The sequence below is a fragment of the Diabrotica virgifera genome, chromosome 2 (assembly GCF_917563875.1).
Source record: "Diabrotica virgifera virgifera chromosome 2, PGI_DIABVI_V3a".
Classification (NCBI taxonomy): Eukaryota; Metazoa; Arthropoda; class Insecta; order Coleoptera; family Chrysomelidae; genus Diabrotica; species Diabrotica virgifera.
Genome location: NC_065444.1, coordinates 118,371,658 through 118,398,245, shown reverse-complemented (window position 1 = coordinate 118,398,245; position 26,588 = coordinate 118,371,658). Strand labels below are relative to the sequence as shown.

At 32.3% G+C, this 26,588-nt stretch overlaps 1 protein-coding gene across 5 annotated transcripts in view; it reads right to left on the bottom strand.

Annotated features, from left to right (window-relative positions):
• LOC114330181 (CUGBP Elav-like family member 1) overlaps positions 1–26,588 on the bottom strand; it is a 1,522,900-nt gene that overhangs the window by 496,194 nt on the left and 1,000,118 nt on the right. For all 5 annotated transcript variants that reach the window (XR_007696141.1, XR_007696140.1, XM_050642756.1 and 2 more), the window contains one exon: positions 3,759–3,807. Coding sequence is in view for 3 of the 5 variants with exons in the window: in XM_050642756.1 (XP_050498713.1) it covers positions 3,759–3,807 (49 nt within the window). In the remaining 2 variants the exon portion in view is untranslated. The remainder of the gene's footprint in view (positions 1–3,758; positions 3,808–26,588) is intronic.

Genomic DNA, 26,588 nt, shown 5'->3' with positions numbered 1-26,588 from the left:
GCTCAGGGTCGAGTCCCTGCTCCAGGCTTGGTTTCTTTAAACTTAAAAAGAAGAGTTCTATTCAAAATTGTTTTTATATTCCGATTTCGAATCACCTTCCATAACACACAACTTTCAACAATATGACACTTATTTACTTATACTTGAGTCCTATTCTCTTATCAACCAATGCAAATTTTTTGTCGATAACATCGTCGTAAAATTTTGGATTTTCTGATAATTGTTTAATAAATGCACTCTTTTTCAATGGATAATAGGGCTAACTTGGAAAGTCTGTCTTCACTTGTAAAATTTATTGTAAAACTTTTGATGCGTTTTAATACTGAAAAACTTCGTTCAACTGATGCACTTGTAGCTGAGATAGTTAGTACCTACTACTTAATTCACACAACTTGCCCACTTCACACAGAGACTGATTTAAACCAGTAGTATTCAAAAAATTCAACCGATTCCTAAGTATTTCTTTATCACTAATTTCAGGTGTTCTATAAATGACATTTAACTGAGAATGCAAAGCTAGATTATCAAAAAAAATCATAATTTAATCGTACTGAATTAAATAGATACATACCTCTGTGGGAGATTTTAATGAATTATAATTAGACATATTAAAATTACATAATTCTACATATTTTTATTTCTTTAAAATTTTCAAAGTGATAATTCATTTGTTGTAGAATATTATCAAAAATTTCGATGTATAATCGTCGATAGGTCTCTCTTTGGCCGAAAATATTAATCATCATTATTTTTCTTTTAGGTTCGAAGCCCATATTTTTAGCTTTATCCCAAATATTTTTAAACAGCTCATTTTTTTAATCATCACAAGTCATCAAATTGTCTTATACAAAATGCAGTGTCACTTGACTTCTTCTGTAAAATGTCGTAGGTACTATAAAATATCAGTAAAAGGAAAAATCTCAAAATGTCAAATAAAATATTAGTAAAAATATTAAGCAAAAAATTGAAATCGAGCCATTTTTACCTAAATACCTACCCCTTATAGCAGCAGTAACAGACTCCGCATCTCGGTTTCGAATCGGAAGCGGTCGGACGAGCGCTTCCAGGCGTATCAAAATTCGCGTGAAAGGAACATGACTAGCGAGTGAGGTTATTAAACCCTGACCAATTTTTGAACGGGACAAATGCATGACAATCAGCGATTTTGAGATGCGCTTCCGTCAGGACCGGACTGAATCGTTGAATTTTGTGCTTATTTGAGACCGTTCGTATGCGATCAAATTTTAATAATAATGTTTCAATGCCTATTAGTTACATAATAGATTACTTAGATTAGGGAAACATTGTTGATAATTAAATACTAATTAATAATATATGCATTTTCTTATATGGAAGTATAGGGAAGCACCGCTTCCCCCCTTCCATGGACCGCACGCCTCTGGGTATTATAATAATTTCCAGGTATTAGGGAAAGATTAAAATAATTAAATACCCATTGCCAACATGCTTACCCATTACCAATGTTTCTTTATTGGGTATGTATCGGATTTTTGTGGATATACTGTGGATTATTGTGAACAAATATTTTAGATATATACTTCTCTTTTTTATTTTATTTTATTTTATCTTTCAATTTTCATGTCATGTCGAGCAATTGCATTCGAGCAATTGACCTAGAACCGTTCTGATCTTGGTCTTACATAGCAACAGTAGTTAGAGATAACTATATCGTCAGCATGTAATGTTGTTCTGAAGCTAATTAATTAATTAATTAATTAATTAATTAATCTAAATTAAGCATGTAATGTACTTTGCCCGTCACCATTTCGAGCTAATACACTTTAGTCCGTTATAGAAAAAGAAATGGCTCTCTATGAATCTGGGGGGCTTTGTAATTTAAGGCTTTATAATTTACATATTATAAAGCCTTAAAAGGAATATCGCTGACAAGTGTGAAAATCGAGAGCATTTTCTGCTCCTTGGTATATTGCCTCTAAAATACGCAGTAGTTTGGCAGGCGACAGTTTAGATATCGAATATGTACATGCATAATGTCCTATCTGACATTTTTCTCATTTTTCGTTTTTCGCGGCATTTGAACCTAACCACTAAAATACACTATATCAATATAGTTACAAATAACCAATCATTTAATTTGGCACTAATTTTAACTCTTTTATTAGGTCCTAACTGCCGAGCAACAAGCATTCGGTCCTAACTCTCATGAAGAAGAGACTATGTCATGGATAAAATTGCAAAGCAAAATAAAATAGTTTTTACTCTCCCCCGAAAAGTTGTCCAAAATCAGATAGGATATTATTCAAGTACACAGTCGATATGTTTTGTTTCCTTCGGAAACATTTTCAATTGAAAGCACATAAGAATAACCTATAGCTAAGTAATATAGCAACTAAATAAGTAAAGTAAACTATACATATATCAAAATGTGTTTTTTCTTGATTTTTAAAATTCTGTTGCTGTATTTTTGAAGAAGATAGATTTTTTGTTTTTTCAATATTTGTTACTCTTTTTTTGTGAAGAATAAACGGTGTAATTTTATTGATCTCATTATCTCCTGCTAATAAGTAGCAATACTTAAATAAATGTGGAGTTAGTTTATTAATTCATTGTTTTATGTGCTTTATATAAATATGACTATTTTCAATATGTGGGATCTCGCAAATACCGAGATCCCGCGGGATTGAATATTCGTAGTCCCGCAAATACCGAGATTGAACTCAGGCTGCGGGATTGGAAGCCCCCATCTATTTCTTGATCCGGATGTCGATAAGTTTGTTATACACAAAGAACTTGAGGAATTACATAACAGCGATTTTTTACAAAACAAAACATTTTTTTGTATTTATTGGGTCATTTTAAGCAAAAAATGTTACAAGTTTTTTCATAAGATGCATAGTTTTTGAGATACTATATTTTCGTTAAACTTTCAAAAAATCGGAAAAGTGCAATTTTTGAACCCTAATAACTTTTGATTAAAAAATAAAATAACAATTCTGCTTACTGCATTTGAAAGTTCGAGTCAAATTCTATCGGTTTTGAGTATTTGCATTGCTAAAAATTAATTTTTTTTTATTGTTAAACAAAACTATAAACACAGTTCTTGAGTGATGTTTTCAGTGCATTTCTTATTTAAAATCGAACTAGTAGGCTATCCTACAAACAGGCAATAATACGTAGTATGCCTTAAAACGCATGCATTGTGTACGCGAAACACTAGTTGTTTATAGCTTTGTTTAACAATAAAATAATTAATTTTTAGCAATGCAAATAATCAAAACCGGTATAATTTGATTTGAAATTTCAAATGCGGTAAGCAGAATTGCTATTTTGTTTTTAAGTCAAAAGTTATTCGGGTTCAAAAATATCAATTTTTCGATTTTTTTAAAGTTCAACCCCATTTATCTCGAAAACTATGAATCCTACTAAAAAACTTGTAAGAACATTTTTTGCTTAGAATGACCCAATAAATACAAAAATATCTTTTGTTTTGCGAAATATCGCCGTTATGTAATTCATCAAGTTCTTTATTTATAACAATTTTATCGACATCCGGATCAACTGTTACCCAAAAAATTTGTGTTCTATGGATCAAAATACATAAAAAAACTTGAGTAAGTCCATCTGAGTAAAGGGGGCCATTGTACCCTCCTGGCGACAGGACTAAATTAGTTTTACGTATAAAATATTAATTTTCTACCACCCGATAGGTCAAACTAATCTTCCTTACTATCCCGTAAAACTACTAGCAGATAATATCCATAAAATTTAGAACTCACCGTTCCTATTCTCGCTGTCGGCCGGCTTCATCTGAATGGGATGATGCATCTGAAACAGACAGTAAGTGAATTAGAGAGATATAGTTCAAGCAGGACTCGCAGGATTTACAGGACAAGCGGAGTAATGTTTAGTGAGACGCTCGGGGAATAAATTCGGTGTGCAGGTGCATGACGTCGAGCTAGAAATTCGGTTTCTAAGACAGTGGTAGTTCTTAGGGAATTTAAGCACCAAGTTCTCTGCTATTAGCATATATTAAGTCAATTGTTTTATAACGATATAGTTTTAAGCGACCCACAAATGAATTAATAGTAGGGAAGCAAAGTATGCTTAATGTGCAGTCACTCGAGCGCTTTGGGGACCTATTGGGTTGTGAAGAGTAGGTCCTAAAACTAAAAAAAGTTAAGTAAAGTTTTCCATTTTAGTGGCGACTTTCCATTTTTAATTTAATTTTCCATTTCCAACAATCGTTTTTTTAGATTATAGCGTCATCTATCCATAATTCGAAATAATGTTTCGAATAAAACTCACTTATTTTTACGTAAGTAATCCAAATCTGCAATAAAAAATGGGGGCTCCTATTTAAGATTTATAAGTAACCCCACACCCCTTCTCCGTGGGGGGTCGTATTTGTTGCCATTCGATATAGTTTTCAAAAATACTGAATGAATGTATTTTACAGTTTTTCGATCTGATGTTCATTTCGCGGAATATCGCGGGACTCGTTTTTAAAATATTAAATTTACCCCCCCCCCCTCTCCGTGGGAAGTCGTGTTTGGTATCATTCGATAGATTTTTAAAAAATATTGAGCACATGTTTTTTAATTTTTCGAACTGTCATTCATTTCGCGAAATATTCGATTTTTCTTGTGCAATTTTGGGACTCACCCATTTCGTTACGCCCGGCTCAAATCGTCAGATTTTTTAAATATACACTCTTTTGTATGTACTTAACTTACCTTATCTTAATCTGACAATTTCGAGTTTTTTTAAGGATAGATTTTTTTTCGGACCCCCTTAACGAACTTCCCTGTGTTAAGAGCCAATATATGGTAGAAGTACATCTGCAGAGTACCAGGTTTCTCCCATATGATAATCTGACGCGCTCGAGTAACTGCAAAAATCCCCGCTTGGTCTCCTCTACGATAAAGTTTCTATCTATAAAATGAAATTAAATGAGTGAGAAAAGTCAATAACACCTACATTTTACGCGTCATCCAACTACATCACTATTCATATTGACACTCTATAAATTACACGATTCTACTTCAGTGTAATTTATCACCGAAAATTTTACTTGTAATTGAAACTTGATTTCTATCCAATATTTCGGTTATTGTTTTAAGTATCTTTACGTTTTCTTCGTTTTCTGTTTAATTTTATCAATTTTTTTATCGACGACAAAGAGTAGTGACACGATCACGATATGGTCCATTTTGAAATTATTACAAATAAATTATTACATATTTTACATAAATATTTTAAATTGTTACATATTTAGGTATATTTGTGCTGTCAACCTAAGTAACTTTTTGAAGTATTAGGTACATATTTGAAAATATTTGCGTGGTTTGAAGGTGTATTCAATGTTTTTAAATACGCTCATCCAGGTGATGTTGTCTTTTTTGTGTATACTAAAGTTGATATTCTTTCAGGGTATGCTTGACAGCTGGCCGGTTTATACGAGGTTAGTTTTCCAGCTAGGATAGCAAGGTAGCGCTTTTAAACTAGCAAGCTAGTATTACTAGCTTCATGTATACAGAACTAGCTTCGCGTATAGGCTAGTAAGCTAGTGAGAAAGACATTTGGCCAGTGTCTTAAGCTAGGATAGTTTAATAGCATGGAGTTCTATTTTGTTAAGCTACTTGCGTCCCCATCTACTGGTTTTAATATCCTGACTTGTGTCACACTCTCGTCTAGTCGGCAAAGCTAGTGTTTTCGAACGACAAGTGCGTAGTGTCGACCTGTTATATTTTTTCAAAGAGATAACCACGTGCTTCTTCCATCACAAGACTCAACAGAATATCAAACGCATCGGGCATCATTATTAAATACTGATATACTCTTTTATGTCTTTATTGTAAAGTTCTTCTAAAACCAGTGCGGACGATCCACGTTCATTCCTTTTTAAAATCCATGGTGTTGTCCAAACGCGTTTTTCCAATAAAGCTTCTGTTATTGTTCGTCCGCTATAAGTTTTCCCATGCGTCACGATAAACTTTCAAACAAATTAAGTCAAAACATAAAGTTAAACGTACGCCGATATGTGTAGTATATAGTATAGAGTATAAAAAAAGTATACATCGACGTTCGTTTCACTTTATGTTTTGACTTTATTTGTGTGAAAATGAATCGTGACGCATGGGAAAAGTTATAGCGGACAAACAATAATTCATTCGATTCAATTTCACACAGTTTTCGAAGTAACTGTTTCAGTCGAACATTGTTTTTGAAAATCCATGGGTTTGTCCAAACGCGTTTTTCCAATAAAGCTTCTGTTATTGTTCGTCCGCTATAAGTTTTCCCATGCGTCACGATTCACTTTCAAACAAATTAAGTCAAAACATAAAGTGAAACGTACGCCGATGTGTGTAGTATATAGTATAGAGTATAAAAAATGATATACACATCGACGTTCGTTTCACTTTATGTTTTGACTTTATTTGTGTGAAAATGAATCGTGACGCTTGGGAAAAGTTATAGCGGACGAACAATAATTCATTTGATGCAATTTGACACAGTTTTCGAAGTAACTGTTTCAGTCGAACATTGTTTTTTTAATATTTGCAATTTTTGGTAGATTTCTAGGTCTATTGATCTCGCAATAGTACTAGCTACTGGCTGAAAATTTCCTAGCCACATGTAAACCGTTCTAGCATGCGCCAAGCCAGGACTGTAACTCAGGCTAGGATACCGAGATATCTAGCTTGCTATCCTAGCTTGAAAAACTAGCCTCGTGTAATCCGGGCATAAAGTGCTGTTTCACTGGCTTCATGCAGATGGATCGATAGATAGGAGCCATGAAAAGTTTGTATGTATGTTCAGTAAGTCCGGCTCTTGTTCTACTTAAGATTTCTTAACACGATATATACAAGTGATATCTTGCTCTATATCATCTGTAGTTTCTAAATATTATTTAGATAATTAAAAATAATTTTATCTTAATTTCTTGAATTAAAAATAAGAAGTCTATAGATCAACACATTCTGATTTTGTAGTCTCACAAAAAGTTACAGTAGCACTCCCAACACCATCATTTTTAGAGGAGTCAGTATAATGAAACTTATGAAATTATACTTAGGTAATTTACAATCAAGATCCAGCAGAAATAAATAAACCAAGGCACGTTAAATGCTACTAGGAGCACTCCCAATGGTAGGGGAGCAAAATATGCTAAATGTGTAGTCACTCGAGCGTTATAGGGATCTATTGGGTTGTGAAGAGTAGGTCCTAAAACCAAAAAAAGTTAAGTAAAGTTTTCCATTTTACTGGGAACTTTCTATTTTTAATTTAATTTTCCATTTATAACAATCGTTTTTTAGATTATAGCGCCATCTATCCATAATTCGAAAAAATGTCTCGAATAAAAGTTACTTATTTTTATGTAAGGAATCCAAATCTGCAATAAAAAATGAGGCTCCCATTTAAGATTTTAAAGTAACCTCCCACCCCACCTTCGTGTGGGTCATGGTTGGTGCCATTGGATAGAATTTTAAAAAATATTGAATAAGTGTATTTTTCAGTTTTTGGATCTGATGTTCATTTCGAGAATTATCGCGGGATTCGTATTTAAAATTTTAAATTTACCCCCACCTCTCTCCCTGGAAAGCCGTGTTTAGTATCATTTGATATATTCTTAAATATTGAGCAGGTATTTTTTAGTTTTTCGATCTGTCATTCATTTCGCGAAATATTCGCTTTTTTTTTCTGGTGAAAATTTGGGACTCACCCATTTCCTTACGCCCCGTTTATATCGTCAGATTTTTACACTGTTTTGCATGTACTTAATTTACCTTATCTTAATATGACGATTTCGAGTTTCTTTAAGGATATATTTTTTTACGGCCCCCCTTACGAACTCCCCTGCATTAAGAGCCAATATATGACAGAAGTACATTTTCAGGGTACAAGGTTTCTCACCATGTAATAATCTGACGCGCTCGAGTAACTGCAAAAATAACTTATGATTCGGGGGTGCTCCTAGTAGCATTCAACGTGTCTTGGTTTGTTTATTTCTATTGCATCTTGATTGTAAATTTAGTATAGTTTTGATTTAAGATGTCTACGAAGGAGAGTTTAATTACAAAATTAGGAGTTGCATGTTAATTAAAAAGCTTAAAGGTAAAAGTTAAGTTGAAAACCTGGAGAGAGTAATGAAAACTCTATGGAGGGAAGCAGGATGAGTCGCCAAAATGTAAACAGGACATGCACAAATAGATGAATATTATAGTCAAGAAAATAATGTAAAGAGAGTAAGGGTCAAAGCATGAATTAACCCTGATCTCATCGACGAGATTGTGGAGGAGTATCAGGTACGGAAGAGTGAACTTTATAGGAAAATTTGTACAGAAAAACGAACGCACTGGAAAAATCTGTGAAAATCTGGATGAGGACATCTACGGTCAGGAATACAGGATCGTAATAAAGAAAGTCCATGCGTAAACTCCGTACATAATGCCTATATACAAAATGCTCGAGGCAAAGAATACCCCAAACAACAAGAAGCGAAAGCATCGACTATTTCACGGTCCAAATTTGTTTGCGCATATGCGATCCATTGGTCATTTTTCTTGTGTATTATTTGTAAGTACTATTTCTCAATACTGGGACATGTTCAGCGACAAGAAGACATGAAAACAATAAAGAAGATACAGTGGAAGCCGGTAGAAAGGCGGAAAAAAGGAAGGCCCAGGACGAGATGGTTGGATGACGTGGAAGGCGACCTGAAAACCATGAATATAAGACAATAGAGGAGAAGGACCCAAGAGAGATCTGAATGGAAGGACATAGCCAGACAGGCAAAGACCTATCCAGGATTATGAAGCCAAAAGAAGAAGAAGAAGAAGAACTATTTCTCAACGTAACGACAACGACAAATAACTGCTTGTTGAACGTTAAAACTAACAAATGTAAATATATTTGTAAAATTTTCGTGTTGTTCGGTCTTTTCTAATTGTAGAAAAAATAATTAGTCCAGAAGGCCACTGCGCATCCGCTAGGAAAAATATTCTAATTCGGATTTTTTGCACAATCTTACTCAAAAAGGACCCCTTATAACAAATTTGCATGTTGCCAGGACCAAAAGTTGGTCAAAAATTTTTTAAACGTTTTTTTTTGTTTTTTTCCTAAAATTATTTTTTTTGCATGGAACAAAATTTTTTTAGATTTTTTGGATCATTCCAAACAGAAAAGGTCTTTAGTGACATTTTTCTAAAGTTGATAGTTTTTGACATATAAGCGATTAAAAATTGAAAAATTGCGAAATCGGCCATTTTTAACCCTCAAAAACTATGCGAAGAGCTGAAAATTTTAACGTTGCCAAGGTAGATAGATATTCTTTAAACATCGATTGATGAATTCCCGAAGAGTTTTTTGCAATACAATATCAAAAACCCCTTTGTTTTTAATTGGCAATCAAGCATGCGCGACACTATTTTCCACCGTTGTATGTGTATGCAGTATGGTGCAAATGAAAGGAATAAATTCGTTATTTCGTAAATCGGCGACTTTAAGGAAAAATCCCGAAACAGGTCGATTTTTATTTTTAAGATGATATTGTGACACATATGGTATTCTAGTGACGTCATCCATCTGGGCGTGATGACGTAATCGATGATTTTTTTAAATGAGAATAGGGGTCGAGGGGTCTATTCAGTAATATAAATATTTACATAATTATTTGTACAGGGTGTCCAATAATTTAATTTTTTTTTTGTCAATTTGCCAAATGATTTAATTTAATAAAAAATTTTTGGACACCCTGTATAAATAATTATGTACATGTTTATATTACTGAATATTGAATTGAAGAACCTTTCAAATGAGCCAGCACACGACCCGTATTCTCATTTAAAAAAATCATCGATTACGTCATCACGCCCAGATGGATGACGTCACTAGTATACTATACATGCCACAATATCATAACTTAAAAATAAAAACCGACCTGTTTTGGGATTTTTCCTTAAAGTCACCGGTTTACGAAATAATGAATTTATTCCTTTCATTTGCACCATACTGTATACACATGCAACTATGGAAAATAGTGTCGCGCACGCTTGATTGGCTATTAAAAAACAAAGGGGTTTTTGATATTGTATTGCAAAAAACTCTTCGGGATTTCATCAATCGATGTTTAAAAAATATCTACCTACCTTGGCAACATTCAAATTTTCAGTTTTTCACATAGTTTTTGAGGGTTAAAAATGGCCGATTTCGCAATTTTTCAATTTTTAATCGCTTATATGTCAAAAACTATCAACTTTAGAGAAAAGTCACTACAGACCTTTCCTGTTTGGAATGATCCAAAAAACCTAAAAAAAAATGTTCCATGCAAAAAAAATAATTTTAGGAAAAAAACAAAAAAAAAACGTTTAAAAAATTTTTGACCAACTTTTGGTCCTGGCAACATGCAAATTTGTTAAAAGGAATCCTTTTTGAGTAAGATTGTGCAAAAAATCCGAATTAGAATATTTTTCCTAGCGGATGCGTAGTGGCTTTCTGGACTAAATAAAGTGTAAGGTTCTAGAAATGTAGGTACTGCTCCCCAAATATGGGTTCAACCACCTAAGCATTCGTGGATGACCTGATGGGGCTATTATGTATATCGAAAACAATCCAAAATAATTAAGGAAACTGAAGAGGAAAACGAAATAAATAAAAGAATTAAACTCATAGAAAAAATAAATATTCACCGGTAAGTATTTAAAAAAAAAATGAAAAAGTAAGTCTCCTAATAGAGATCCGGAATAATATTTTGTCTTTATCAAAACATGAAGCTTATATATACAGAGTGTTACAACGGAAATATACAACGGAAATACGTTAATGGTAAATAGAGGTCACCGAGCCGGTTCTAGATATACTAGATTTTTTGCCCTACCGACTATTATAACTGAGTTACAGGGTGTTATATCGATTTTGCCCATTTCTTTCCTAAGCCATAACTTTAGAACCACCCTGTATATTTTTTTGCTTTTTGGTACACATATGTCTCATTCAAAACCCAAACGACCGACATACTAATCATAAGAAAAATCCAGGTCCGGATTAACAAAAAATTATAAAGTAATTGTGACCTTAAAACAACACCCTGTATATTCAAATTTTGAAAATCTGTTTGCATATTTCAAAAGAGCACAAAAAAGTAAGTTGAATGGTTTGCTTAAATTTTTCGGCGAGACAATTTTATGACTTTAATTTTGAAATTATATTGAATTTTTTAAGAACTATGAGATTAAAAAGCAGATATTATTAACTTTTAGTTATATATTATTAAAGTTAATGAATTAATACTCATTTTAAAAATAATCAATACTCATTTACCACATTGGAACGAACCAATTACTAATGACAAGAAAAATCCAGGTCCGGATTAACAAAAAAATATAAAGTAATTGTGACTTTGAAACAACACCCTGCATATTGAAATTTTGAAAATTTGTTTGCGTATTTTAAAAGAGCATAAAAAACTGCGTTGAAAGGTGCATATAAAATTTTTGCGCAGATAATTTAATTTTTTTAATTCATCAAGTATTTTGCCACCCTTTCTCTGACTCTATCGACGCCACAGCCAGTTGGTTGATGACGCCCGTCGGCGTATTTTGCAGGCTCGTAATCACTATCCGCAACCAGATTTCGTCTGAATTAATGGTGATTAAGGGGCTTTGAATCGGTGGTGTTTTGGGAATTTCGAGATTAGGAAACGTGTTGTAGTTTTGGTGTAACGTACTAGCGAGTGCAAGAGAGAGACATCAATGTCATTGTTGAGTGCGAAATGTGGTGTAGATCTGCATTGGTCTCACACTAGAAGCAATGTCAGGAAAAGTTTTTCGGGAAGGTTTGTTCCGATTCGAGACAGATAAAAAAGATACTCTAAGGGCCGGTTGTTCGAACGCTAATCAAAAATGGAATCTACTGATCATTATCAAATATTTAATTACAATTATATTTTATTAAGCGTACTTCTGACAGATGTCACATTTTAAGGTTATGTTGACTGATTTATTTTATTATTTTGGTTTTAATTTAAAATAAACCATCATTAAACTTTTTCTGATGTTAATTTATTGTTTTTACTTACAAATCAATAATAATAATAAGCAATTTTTAATAATTTAAGAGCTGCGGCTATATTTTAATTACTGCTTTACCTACAATTAATGAACGATTAGTGTTTTAATGTATTTTTGATGTCTCAATTTGATTCCCAACAAGAAAATGGATTACAATAAACTGATTGATTATAATCAACTTCTTGATTAGCGTTCGAGCAACCGGCCTTTAATAACTTTTTGTTAGGGTTTTAATGCTTAGGTTATTTAAAAAATAAACATAATTTTTTACTATTTACTTTAGATTAATTTTAGATTTTATTAATAAAAAATAGATAAAAACAGAATACCACAAGAATGGAGATCAAGTATCCTAATAACCCTCTTTAAAAGGAAGACATATCGGATTCGGACAATTATTATAGAGGAATTAATTTATAAACACAACAATAAAATTAACAACCAAAATGATAACTAGACTTAGGCAAATATGCAAATTGCATAGTTTGCATATTATGCATAAAATATGCAAAAATTTCAAATTTTGCATATGTATTTCTATAAAAGTGTGCACAAAGTGCATATAACTTGAAATTTTAGGTGTAACTATAGATATTCATGAAATAAATCAACAAAGAGCTTGGAAATCCGAATATTTAATTTTATTTCAATATCTCTAGATATTATAGTTGTGTCCTTGAATATAAGGGTTCCAAAATCTACCAGTTGATACCTCTAGGTAAAATGTTTTACTGAGATGGTCAATTTTAGAAACCAATTATGTTGTAAAATTGAAACCGGTAACACCTCTCTTTGTAATAATTGTGAATTGTGATTTGAAACTGCCAAAAATAAACACTGCTTCAACTCAGTGGCGGATCCAGGGGGGGGGCGATGGGGGCGATCGGCCCCCCTCTCAACCCAAGTGATTTTTATTTATTATAATATAAAAATTACAAAAGCATTCATTTATTTTTTCAAATGGATAATTCTACATGTTTTAAAATTACATTATATGAATTATGAATTACATATAAATATATTTTATTAGTATGGGACTTGGCTAAAACGAACCAGTGACGCCAGTGTACTTGGAAATGAGTAACTTATAGTCCTTATAAATTAACAATTAAAAAAATCACAATAAGCATATTTAAAAAAATATGTAATCCTATGTTCTGTGAACGCATACTTAAGCATCTCCACGTATAATTATAAAATCGTTTGCAGATAACAGATTCGCCGAAAATCTCTCGAAAATTTCGCGCCTAGCAAAAGCTATATTAATTCGCCGAAAATATAAATATGTTCACACGCCGATAGCTGACCACGAAGAAAGAACGCCCTTATTAATTATTAGTAATTAGTGTATTTTGGTTATCGATGCAAATAACATCTCTAATACTGATTCGTACAGATCTTAGTTTGTACATTGTTAGCGTGATTAATAGTATTTTGAGTTTATTCTTCTTTTTTTATATTAATATTGTTTGTTATTTACGAAGAGTTATAAGATGTCAAAGAAACGACAAACTAAAGGAATCAGAAGCTTCTACCGAGGACTTAAAAAGTAAAAAATTTAAATGTCGCAATATAACTGATTATTTTTTCATTTCATTATATCAACGTAATTTGGGTGATAATATTAATAGTAATGATGATAATAAATATGTATAAGGTACATCTTATCAGATAGATCATACTATGAGACCTACTGATTTTGAATCAAATTTAAGTTCTGAGAGAATTCAAAACAATTCATGCGATTTTTCAGTGTGTCCGATACAAATCAACGATGATGCAGTAAATACCAATTCTACTTTCGTGAGTTTTATGGAAAAATGTATGTCTTATACTTATATGCATGAAATGTATGTCTTACAGTCGGAAAAATGAAAGAATACCCATGAACGATCACATAAATCACTTATTTTGTATTTGCTGTCTTTTTCTATAACAAACGTTTGTTATTTATAGAAAAAGAGAGCAAATACAAAATAAGTGATTGATGTGATCGTTCATGGGTATTCTTTAATTTTTCACGTTTATATATCACGTTTGACTGAAGTGAGTATTTCTCCACGAGTACGATAGATAGTCATTTATGTCGCGGGATGCAATCATCCACATATAAAATTATGGTAATAAATTAAATTTTAGACTTCATCTTATGGGAAAGTACATCATGTGACACCTCTTTTAAAAGCTTTTGAGATACTGATTATAAAAATGTATAGGCAATACTTGTGCAAAATGTCCGTCCAATGCTTTTTAAATTCATTAATTTTTTTATAATCCTGAGAAAACTAATAAGTATTTTTGAAAAATTTAAACGCAAAATGCACGATTAGATTATTACCGAGGGTCGAAAGTCCCTGAAAACTTCTATAATGTTTATTTTCATAAGTTACAGGGGTGAAAAAAAGAGAAAATTTAGTATGATTTTTAACACGTTGGCGGACAGTGCGTCAAATGTATAAGCAAGTGTTGTGACACTATATGTATTTTGCAAAGTAGAATAGGGGAAAATGCAACGTCTATAGACGTTGTGTCACATTACACCAATGGAAATTAGACGTCTATAGACGTTCTGTCCGTCAGCGTATTAATTTCTATTATATCATTCAAAAGATACTTTTTGTGTATTCTAATGGATTTTCGGCCATCGGTAATAATGTAATATTTTATTCTGCGTTTAAATTTCTCAAAGATTCTCGTATTAGTTTTCTTAGAATTCGAAAAAAATGAATGCGTTTAAAAAGCATTTTACCAAAATTTTGCGCATGTACGTATTATACGTTTTTGTAATCAGCATTTCAAACGATTTTAAATGAGGTGTCACATGATGTACTTTCCCATTACGAAATAAAATTAAAACTATTTCGACATGAATTTTTTTGCCTTGAAAAAAGTAAAGTATTTTGATTTTTTGAAAATTACATTCGGTTAATTCATTATTACATTTCCGAAACTACTGTAAGTTGTTAACTTATAGAGTCTCATTTTGTAGGTTTTTTAAATTTTAATGATAATTCACTACATATATTTATTTTTATTTCATCAACTTTATATATAGGGTGTCCCAACCCAGAATTAGAGGAGCCGTTGAATATTGCGCGAAATGAACATCGGATCGAAAAAATGAAATATATGTGTTCAAAATTTTTTAAAATCTATCAAATGATATCAAACACGACACCCTACTCGACCCCATGGAAGTGGGATGGGGTTACTTTAAAATATTTAATGGAGACCCCCCAGTTTTAATTGCAGATTTGGATTCCTTGCGTAAAAGTAAGTAACTTTTATTTGAGGCATTTTTTCGAATTCTGGATAGATGGCGCTATAATCGGAAAAACTATTTATCGTGATACCATGGGTAATTTATAGAAATTGTTTAATATCCGTAGAAACACACTCTCAAATGAAAAATCAAAAAACACAAGTTGAATATTTTTCAAAATCCTATCGAATGCGAATGACAACAAACACGACACGGTGTCATTCGATAGGTTTTTGAAAAATATTAAACACGTGTTTTTTAGTTTTTCATTTGGAAGTGTATTTCTCGAGACAGACTATTTCTATATTCTATTTCTATAGAATACAAAACGTGTCTCGAATAAAAGTTGTTTACTTTTACGTAAGGAATCCAAATCTGCAATAAAAACTGGGGGTTTCCATTTACGATTTTAAATTGAGCCCCAATCCAGGGGTTGCAGTAGGGGGTCGTATTTGGTGTCATTCGATAGATTTTTAAAAATGACTGAACAGGTATTTTTCAGTTCTTCGATCCGATTTTCATTTTAGCCAATCGGCCCCCCCCTCTTAACGATGCTGGATCCGCCGCTGCTTCAACTTAGAATATAAAACCTTACAAAGAGCTAAAACCTTACAATATCTATGGATAGCCGAAAACCGGAAGTACTACATAAATATTTATTATGTGTTATTTTATTTCATATGAGAATATTTTTTAATATGTGCTGACAAAAGTCTAGTTCGCAATAAATAGATGTATTTTTTTCTCATGCATTTTTTAAATTTCTTGTGATAAAAAAAGGCATTAAAAATTCAAATCATGCAATAGTGTACTGAAAGGTCGCTTAACATAGTTTTCTCGTACAATAGCCTTTATTTGACTAAAAACAAAAACGTATAAATATATTGCAATTGTCTTCGTGCTTTTAATTTAGGCTCATAGTATTTTTTTTTAAATAAACAGAAAAAACCAAGAATTTTGTGTAAATATCTGAGGGATCTTCCTGCTGCCAAAGTCATATTATTTTGATATTTTCAAGATTCCTACACTGACTTTTATTGATATATCCTTTTATTGATACTTCCTGCTTCCAAAGTCATATTATTTTGATATTTTCAAGATTCCTACACCGACTTTTATTGATATATTTAATTTAAATATTTTAATTGTCATGCGAATAGTTATCAGGTCTTTCTGAAGTATTTAGTTCAAGACATTTTTAGGAACCATTTGATTTGAAAGCAAATATCGTAAATTTGAAAAATGCTCCAGTTATATCAGTTGATGTAGAAAGAAGTTGTTTCATTTACAAAAATATCTAAGTTGTCTACACAAAAGCCATGTTTAAAAAAATTTAAACAGCATTTAATAATTCATATTAGCACAATATTAAGTACGTAAGCTTAGTCTGTAAAAAAAATAAATGTTAATTACTATAAAATAAGAAGATACTGTAAATATTTTGTAAATAAACAAATACTACTTTCTGGGTTATTTATAATATAATATGTAATTATTTATTCTTTTATGTTTATATGCATATTTTTTAGATAAAATTGCATATTTTGTGTAAAATACTGCATATTTATGCCCATATTTCATACGTTTTTATTTGCATATTTGTCTAAGTCTAGTGATAACATACAAACTGAATGAAATTATATTTAAGGTCGGCAAGATCATGCACCGAAGCTATATTTATAATGAGGCAAGTTCAAGAGAAATCATTAGAACAGAACAAAATGGCAATTTATATTTCGTGGACCTTAAGAAGGTAATTGACATGGTCAAATTAAATGACGTTATCCATTTATTGTACGCAAGAGAGACACCTCTAATAATTAATTAAAACGAACAAAAATATCTACAAGAAAAACACAATAAAAGTAAAAATATAGAAGAACTAACTTACTCAATTGAAGCTAACAATGGGATAAGACAAGGTGATTCCCTGAATCCTCTATTGTTCAAAATGATCAAGGATGAAATAATAACAAGCGTAAGTATTACAAAAGGATGGCAAATGGGAAAAACAACTTAAAATATCCGCTACTCAGACGATTTAATACTAATATCTCCAAGTGAAAATGATTTACAACGTATGCTGCACCAATTTAAGGTGATACAGTAGCGATCAAGAGGTAGCAAAAACGCGTTCCAAGATTGCGGCTGTAATTTTGAATATTTTTTCGAGATATTTGGCACACGTATTCGTAATATACTAAAGAATGGCGGTACAGAGCCCAATTTGAAAAATATATTAATATGTGGAAATTACTCTGTAATTAAATACAATATTAAAAAATCGAGCCTGTACCGCCATTAAGAAGAACAAAAAAACACACTTTCTTCAAATAAAATTTTTTATCCGATGCCTAGATTTTGTGTCATTTTGGAACTACTAAAATTTTTTATTTGATTAGTGCAAAATCATGCATTTCACCCTGCAAAATACAGGATGTTTTATAAATAAACGTTAAAATGTATAGATACTTACGTAATAGAAAACAGAAATTGTACAGGGCGTCAATATATTATATGTCATGAATGAAATACCATGACGTAACTTTTACTTTTTCTCCCTAGGGAGGAAAAGTACAACTTTGCTCCCTACAATCAGGTCCGGAAAAGTATACTTTCGGTACAGGTAGGTGGAATAATTATTATCTTTTTATATTTGTATATTCGTAAGTAGCTTATAATAAAGCCGTCCATCTTACAACTAAACTTTACAGTTACTGACATGTCGTTAACAAATTTGTATACCTGGGAGCACCTGTAATCACTGATAAAAGCACTACCATAGAGATTAAACGCAAAATTTATGCCAACAGAGCATAATCAATTCGGGCTCACTTCCGTTTTCTAAGCCTCAAATATATCAAGAAGTACAATGACCAGAGACACTAAATGTTCTCACCAGTACGTAATGCATTTTCTAACACATTTGTTATGTTATGAATGTGCAGTGAAAAGGTATAGGTTTGTCCAAATACACAACATATTTTAAGTGAATTGCCCTCCTATCATTACTGGTAGGCTGAGTATTAGGAAAAATTACGAAGTAGAATATTATGTAATGATCACGGCATAAATTATATTATAACATTGTTGTTGTACCCAAGCCAGTTACTCAAAAATAAAATTATCATAGAAAATAAAATTCTGTCTGTAACTTCACAATTTAATGTGTGTCACAACATTTACCAAAGTTTTGAATTAGGGGCGTAGGTGCAAAATTTAGGCTCCAATGCTTTTTAAATACTTTCATTTTTTTCGAATCCTGAGAAAACTAATAAAAATTTTAAAAAAATTTAAATGTAGAATGAAAGATTACCTTATTGCCGAGGGCCGAAAGTTCTTTAGAATAAACAGATAGTTGCTTTTGAATGAGATACTTGAGATCAAAAATCACAGTAAATTTTCTCTTTTTTTACCCCTGTAACTTAATAAAATAAACATTATAGAAGTTTTCAGGAACTGTAGGCCCTTAATAATAACGTAAAATTTCATTCTGCGTTTAACTTTTTAAGAAATACTTATTAGTTTTCTCAGAATTCGAAAAAAGATGAATGCATTTTAAAAGTATTGGAGTCGGAATTTTTAGGCCTACCCCTAGAAAACATTGTTTTTTTATTAAGATTATAATTTTTTTATTAAACGATAAAGTACATAGAATGAAATGATGTATCGAATAGCATTTCACGACTATTCTACATAAATGTGGCTGAATTTCGTTCATACAGCGCTAGCGTTGAATTTCCTCCTTCAGTGCACGGATGGTTGTAAGCTCATTGACATAGATCTTCATCTTCAAATTACTCAATAAAAAGAGTACTTAATGTAATAGTGCTAAATGACATGGTTTGTCCAGTCTCATTTTTAAGAAGGTCTAATGATGCTTCCAGCCAAAATCCGCACCAAACAGTGACACATTTTTTTCCATTATGTGAGTTTTCAGAACCCCAAATGCGGCAATTTTGACTTTTAACAAAACTGTTAAAGTGAAAAATGTACTTCATTGCTTAACCCTTAAATACTGACGAGGATGTTTCAGGACGTAGACTCTGACATGCGGTATGTCATACAGTTGCCTATTCTGTTTTGTTTTCAATACTAATTTGTCCTATATCACTGTATTTGTTTTTTACATCCACAACGTAATAATTTTTCACACTGCTGTAGAATAGAATAGTGCTCCAAATAAAATAAAAATTATTTTTGAAGTTATACTTTTTTACCGGCGATATGAGGGTGAATTTTTATATGATAAACCTATGATCCCGGCGCATGCGCATTATAACTTTGTTCTGATTGGATGTTCAAATGACATGCCAAAAATTATTCAATGTGGCGGCTGTGGTACAGCTGTAGTTTGATTATTTATGGTTGTTGCGTTTTAAAATTTGTGTGAAAAGGAACAACAAAAAAAGTTAGTTAATAGTTATACTGCCTTTTTAAATAGTTTTCATATACCTATATTTTTGGACTTTTGGACTATTTTGGACAAGGAAAACTCATTCTAATTTGGTAAGTAGTTTTTATTATAATCATATTGTAATTATACATTTGGATTAGGTTGAAATACAGTAGAGCGTCGAATATCCGAACTAATTGGGGGACATAGGTGTTCGGAAAACCGATTTGTTCTGATAATCGGACTACAGTATATTGATACATATTTATAGTCATACATATTTATCCACAAGTGAATAAAAGCCATATTTATATACCTACATATTTATTTATATCTTGATAATGACAACTAGCAACTAAACAAAAAAGTGCAGTCTTTACAACAACATAATTATTTTTGGATACAATATTGAAGAAAATTGAAGATATTTTAAGCGTCAATTACTACCGCTTGCTCGGTATTCGAGTGCGGGACGCGGGAGTCGATAGTTCGAATAAGCGGTCGTTCGGTTGATCGACGTTCGGATAATCGACGCTCTACTGTACATTTATTTTCTCAAGAATGGGGATTTTAGAGAGAAATCCCAGATTAGGTCCGATTTTTATTTTTAAATTATGATTTCTTGGCGTAGATTTATTTATATAGTAGGTATATAATGCTTTGATTTACATATTTAATTTGATTACCAACAAAAGTTCTACCAATCTTTATCTAATATATTGTTTTCTTACTGTTTTGTAATATTTTAATATTTTCTTCCACAAAATTTAAACTACATAATTTAATTATATTCAAAACAACTGTCAAACAGTAAAACGTTCAGTTGCCCTATTTTTTCACATGACAAATAATGTGGAATTGGACGAGTGAGTCTAGGCTTCGATTACGAATCAAAGCGCCCCGAAAGTCACGGGTTCGATTCCCGATTCAAGTTTTTATTTTTTTATGCATTTTATGATTGTAAGTATATTTGTTATATTTTTTTTTTCAGAAAATGCGTATTTAAAATTTTTGCCAACAATATTATCGTTCAGAAATCATTTTTTCTTTGTGGCATTTTTCAATGTGTTTGTGTGCGTTTTATTCTTTTATTTTTTTAAACTTTTGGTATTGCCTTAAAAATCACATAATATGTAGTAGAAGTATAACTTCTTACGTGCGTACAAAGTACACACACACATTCTTTTTATTAATATTATGAACGCATGTATATTATTAAAAAAATGGTGGAGGTTCTTACAAAATCTATTAAAACCGGATTACAAGAAAAATTTGAGTATTGGTAAGTGAAAAATAGTAAAATAATTTTGAAAGCATTTGAAAGTAAAATAACTGTATGCAATTTCTGCCATACTAATAACGAAAGAATACACTGGACTGGACTGCTTTTAACTTTAGAAACATAGCTCACAGACTGAACCATACTAAAACTACAGCAGTTGGGATCAGGTACAATTATTACACACCACTTGAAGGTACACAGATGGTGTTCTTCTTCTTCTTCATGTGCCGTGCTCGATTACCGAGCCTTGGCTATCAAATTGGTTATAGTAATTTTGTTGACGGCAGCTCCGGAAAAGGATGCAGAGGACCTGTTAAACCATTCTCTTAGGTTTTTAAGCCATGTCGTTCTTCTTCGACCTTGCCCTCTTCTTCCGTCTACCTGGCCTTGTATTATTAAATGGAGTATAGTATACACACACCCAAACTTATATGGAATCATGTGATATTTCTTACTATTTCGTGCGAATTTAAAAAAACAAACACACGAAGTCAAACAATATTTATTTTAAAGCAATTTAATAATAAATACATAATAATTAAATAAAACAATAAAGTATTTAACAAACAAATTGAAAGTAGTTGTTTTAAAGTCAATAGCATACAAAATTTCAATGTAAAACGAATAGCGTTTAAATTGTTTTTATTTTTTTTTATATTTTGTGGTAGTCAGTGTTATCACCTCTAGTCCTTATGCAAGCTTCAGTTTGCGTGGGCACGCTCCTAATCAAATTATCAACAATTTGTTGTGGTAGGTTGCTCCATCCTTTAAGAGCAGCTTGCACTAGCCGTGCGATATTTTGTGAATTATCCCGGCGGGCTCTAATTTTTCTTTTAAGCATATCCCACAAATATCCTATAGGATTAAGCTCGGGTGAGCAAGCAGGCCACTCCAAACAAGGGATGCCTTCTGCTTCAATGATGTCTGTAGTCACTCTAATGGAATGTAGATGTTCATTATCACGCAATAAAATTAAAATTTTCTCCTGTTGCACCTCTCCAGAGCCTGACTACAGGTTATCAACATACCTGTGAGCAGTTAAAGTTGATTGAATGAAAATTAAAGGAGTTTTATTACGGATCACAATTCCTCTCCAGAACATTACACTTCCCCTTGTATATTTGTGAACAGATCTGACAGTTTTCGTTCTTGCTTGTCTTCCTCGACCTTAGGTAAACGATTTCATGGGTCATCTTATTTTACACAAATCCTGACTTTTTTTGAAAATAGCACATTTTGTCAATTCCCAATGTTCCAGTTTTGGTGGCGAAGACACCAATTTAGGCGATCAATATTGTGCTGCCTGGATAACTCGGGAACCCATAACTGTCTCCTGCTGTATACTTCTTGGTGCGAACTCTTCTTCTTATCGTTTCAACTGAAACAGTTACAACTGTAGCTTCCAAAAGTTGCCTTTGGAGCTGCAGGTGAGAAATGGTTGGGTGTCTTTTAGCTGATTGGAAAATTAAACGACCTTGGAAAGCCGTTATTACTTTTGGCGACTTTCCCTTGCTTTATTTTTGAGCTTTCCTACTTCCTGTTACCTAGCATATGTTTTGGACAGAACGCCCTGTATTACGCCTAGCTCTACAGCTATATCACTCTGAGAACATTATTTTCTCCACAAGACCAATAACCTTTCCTCCTTGTAAGTTCTATAACCCCACATCAGGCATAGTTTCGTTTTTGGAAGCAAAACTTAATTTATTTATTTTCGTTCAATTTGCAGCTCAAGTAAATAACCTATACCGTACCGATTGTCTTATATATTTGTTTATTTTCAATAAAAACCTTTATTCTTTGCAACAATAACAAGTTTTTTCAAAAGAAAATAAATATTACTTTGAAATACATGGTGATTCCATATAAGTTTGGGTGTGTGTATTATAGCTCTCGGGGTGTCGCAAAACATGGCCAAAATATTCTAATCATTCAAAATATTACAAGTTTGCAATTTTTAACTGTTCTGACGACTTCCGTAACTTTTCCCATCGATGCAAAACAACTTCGTTACGAACTCTACCCACCCAACTTATTCGTAGGATTCTCCGATACACACAAATTTCACAGGCTTCCAGTTTTTTGAGAAGTGTATCCGTTAAAGTTCAACCTTCGACACTGTATGAAAGAGTAGAGAGCACATAACACTCCACTAATCTAATTTCCAAATTAAAAGTAATATTGTTTCCACATAAGTTTCTTTATCTTAAAGAATGCAGCTCTGTCCTTCTCTATACGCAGGTATTCTAATTTCTTTACTCATGTCCCAGTTTTCATTTAGATTACAACCAAAGTTAGGTGATACTGTTAGTTCTCTCCAGATCTTCACAATAATCTGTTACCACTTCCGGTTTTATTGGAGTTTTACTGACAACCACCACCTCTGTCTTTGCGGTGTTTAGCTTTAGTTCATATTCATCACACGTTGTGGTAATCCTTAATCAGATGTTGAAGTTCTTCGTAATTAATTGCAACTAACAACGTGTAATCCTCTTATCTCAAATCATTAATATTGACACCATTTATTTTGATAACACATTGAACATTATCCACTGCTTTATTGCAAACGAACTCAAAGATGGTGTTCTAGGAATCTTTTATAAAACACGTTTTACAAAAGAATATATTTTCGACGCAATCTGGCATATCGCATGTCAGTGATTACGGGTTAAGATAATTTTGCTCGAAAAATCAGCATCCACTTGATGATGTTCAATTATCCATTCAACGAACTATCTTCACTGTGCATCGTCATTACACCTCATTCTTTTGTCAATTGAACTTCAGTAAGATGCAGATCTTCAGTAAGTATACGCTGTTGAGAGTTTCTTGAAATTTGTAATTGGATTTTTCTTGACTTTCACAAACTCTCTTTCGCACTGCGTCGATATTTACATTTTAGAGGCATGTTTTTGTACGACCAGTGTGTTAAGCCTTACAAATCTTTGCAGTCTATCTGAATTTTTTAATTACTCTCCTCACAGTTGCTGAAGTTAGATCAATATTCCGACCATATTTTGTACGAAATTTTCGAACTCTAAAAACTCGAAAAGACAAACTTTCATTATGTTTAAAATATTGTTCAACAATCGTTGTTATTTCATGTAACGCTTTATTTTTACTAACCATAAACTGTCAGCTGTCAACCTGTTTTGTTGTTATTTCAAAATTTACTGCACAAATGGCAACAAATTCAAACCTTTTCTGAATTGTGGGACATCTTTTACAATCTGCAATTTTGTACAATATAGATAAATAAGGTAATTAACATACCAAATATCTACATATTATATTGGAAGTAAGAAATGAATTTTCTTTTTGTTTATACTTTATAACTAAGATATATCTTTGCCGTTTCCCGCATTTTAATCAAACTTTTGAACGACTTCGAACATATAACGCGGCACTTTTCTGTTGTAAGTTGTATTTCTTCATCATCTAATGTACCAATATATTTACATCAAGCCAGTGAGGAGCATTACTTGCAAAACATGTCGGCAAACAAATAATGACAGATATTTTTTATCAAAATTTTGTTTTCTGTTTTTTATCATTTACGCCAAATATTTTTGTTACATTGGAAATAATGATGGACTTGGCACGAGAGAAGCGCTCTTTAGTATGCACACAATAATACAGAATTGTTTAGATCAAAGACAGGATATTTTTGCATATTTCATCGATTATGCGAAAGCCTTCGATAATGTAAAACACGAACTGATAATAAAATACATACAAGAGTTGGGATTGGATTAGGGATGGCGCTTGTTGACAAAACACCGGTTTTCGGTTATACCGGTTTTTTTAACCTACGGTTTAACCTGACGGTTATAACCGGTCGAAATACCGGTTATTCTAAAAACCGGTTTTTGGTTTTTTAGTCAATAGTCAATACCCAATACGTTTTACTTTGCGATATTCCATTCTAATCGATGTCAATCCATATCATTATAGAAATCAGACATCAATGTTGTCAAATCGGTTTCGGTCAGCTTAAAATTCCTAATTCGCGCGTGAGTGGGTAAAAATTTTTCCATTTTTTTCTGAATTCATTATTTTTTTCACTGATCTGGTTTTGCACCGGTTATAACTTTAAATTGAAAAAACCGGTTATAACCGGGACAAAAAACAACCGGTAAAACCGATTATTGCGGGGTAAAAAAACCGGTTTTAGGTTATAGCCGGTAGGTTTTTCCCATCCCTAGATTGGATGATAAGAAGTCGCTAATCTGTATTGAAACCAGACAGCAACAGAACGTCTTCAGAATTTTAACGAAACAGTAGATTTCTTAATTAAGGAGTAAGGTAAGGTTTTATACTGTCTCCAATATTCGTCGATTCACTGTTTATTTTATACGTTGAAAAGTCCTCGCAGAAGGGAGCATCCATAAACTACGTCGTTGAAAAGGGGGAGGGGGGACTTTGCTTATTATGACGGTATACGACAGGGAGGAGGGGGCCATAAGTGCACATCCGACGTCGTTTGAAGTTCACGAATATAAAAAAATATACCTTATTTTAGAATGAAAAAGAATTTGTATATTATTTTATCGCATATTTTTCATTTCGTTTTTATCACTCACAGCCTTAATAATATTGCTAGCAGTTTTATACAGAATAACAAACAATATAATATTGTCCCATGTCTTTAAACAAACGCTTCTGTTCAGAACAACGTCTGGAAGCAATAAATATTAAACTGCTTACTTATTTACTGAATACTCTGCTTGAAAAATATCTAAAGGAATGAATAGAAATAAAATATTCTATTCTATTTAGTTAGTACATTGTATCTATTTATACCTAATTAAAGAAATGGCATTGAAATTAAAACAAAATAAGTATCAAGATTTATTATTGATGCAGTTAAGAAAGCATAGGAACTCCGATAAAAGTGTTGTCTTTTGTCCCTATAAAGCTAATTATTAATTGTACAGTGAATTGAGAGAGTACGCGGATATTAAGAGCTACATAGTAATACTGATTTGGATACATTCGTATCCAAATAATAAACTTTGAGGGCTAACTTTTAAAAATCTAGGAATAAAATGGAATTTAAAAAAAATCACTAAAAAGGGGGTCTTGAGTTGCAATTGCGACGTCGGTATGAAGGGGGGGTCAACTGCAAACGACGCTTTACGACGGAAGGGGGGAGGGTATTAAAAACTCCAAAATTTTTACGACTTAGTTTATGTATGTTCCCGGAGCAGTGGCTGACTCTAACAGGCGTATCAAAGTTAACGGCATATTTATTAATAACATCAGGTATGCCGATAACACAGCGATAGTGGCAGATAACATCCAATATCTTCAATGCCTTTTAAATGATCTAACTATTACAAGTGAACCTCGGGGTTTGGAAATAAATATGAAGAAGAGAAAAACAATGATTATAGGTAGAATTAATTACCTACCCCAACGCAAAGATATAATATTATATCTCTGACGACGAAATCGAACAAGTCAAGTAATTTAAATACTTGGGTTGTCTGCTGAACGAGGGCTGGAACCTTGAGACTAAAGTAAAGAGCAGAGTAAAACAAGCCAGAAATACTTTTTTTGAGGCTTCGTAAATTTCTGACTGATCTCAAGTTGGAC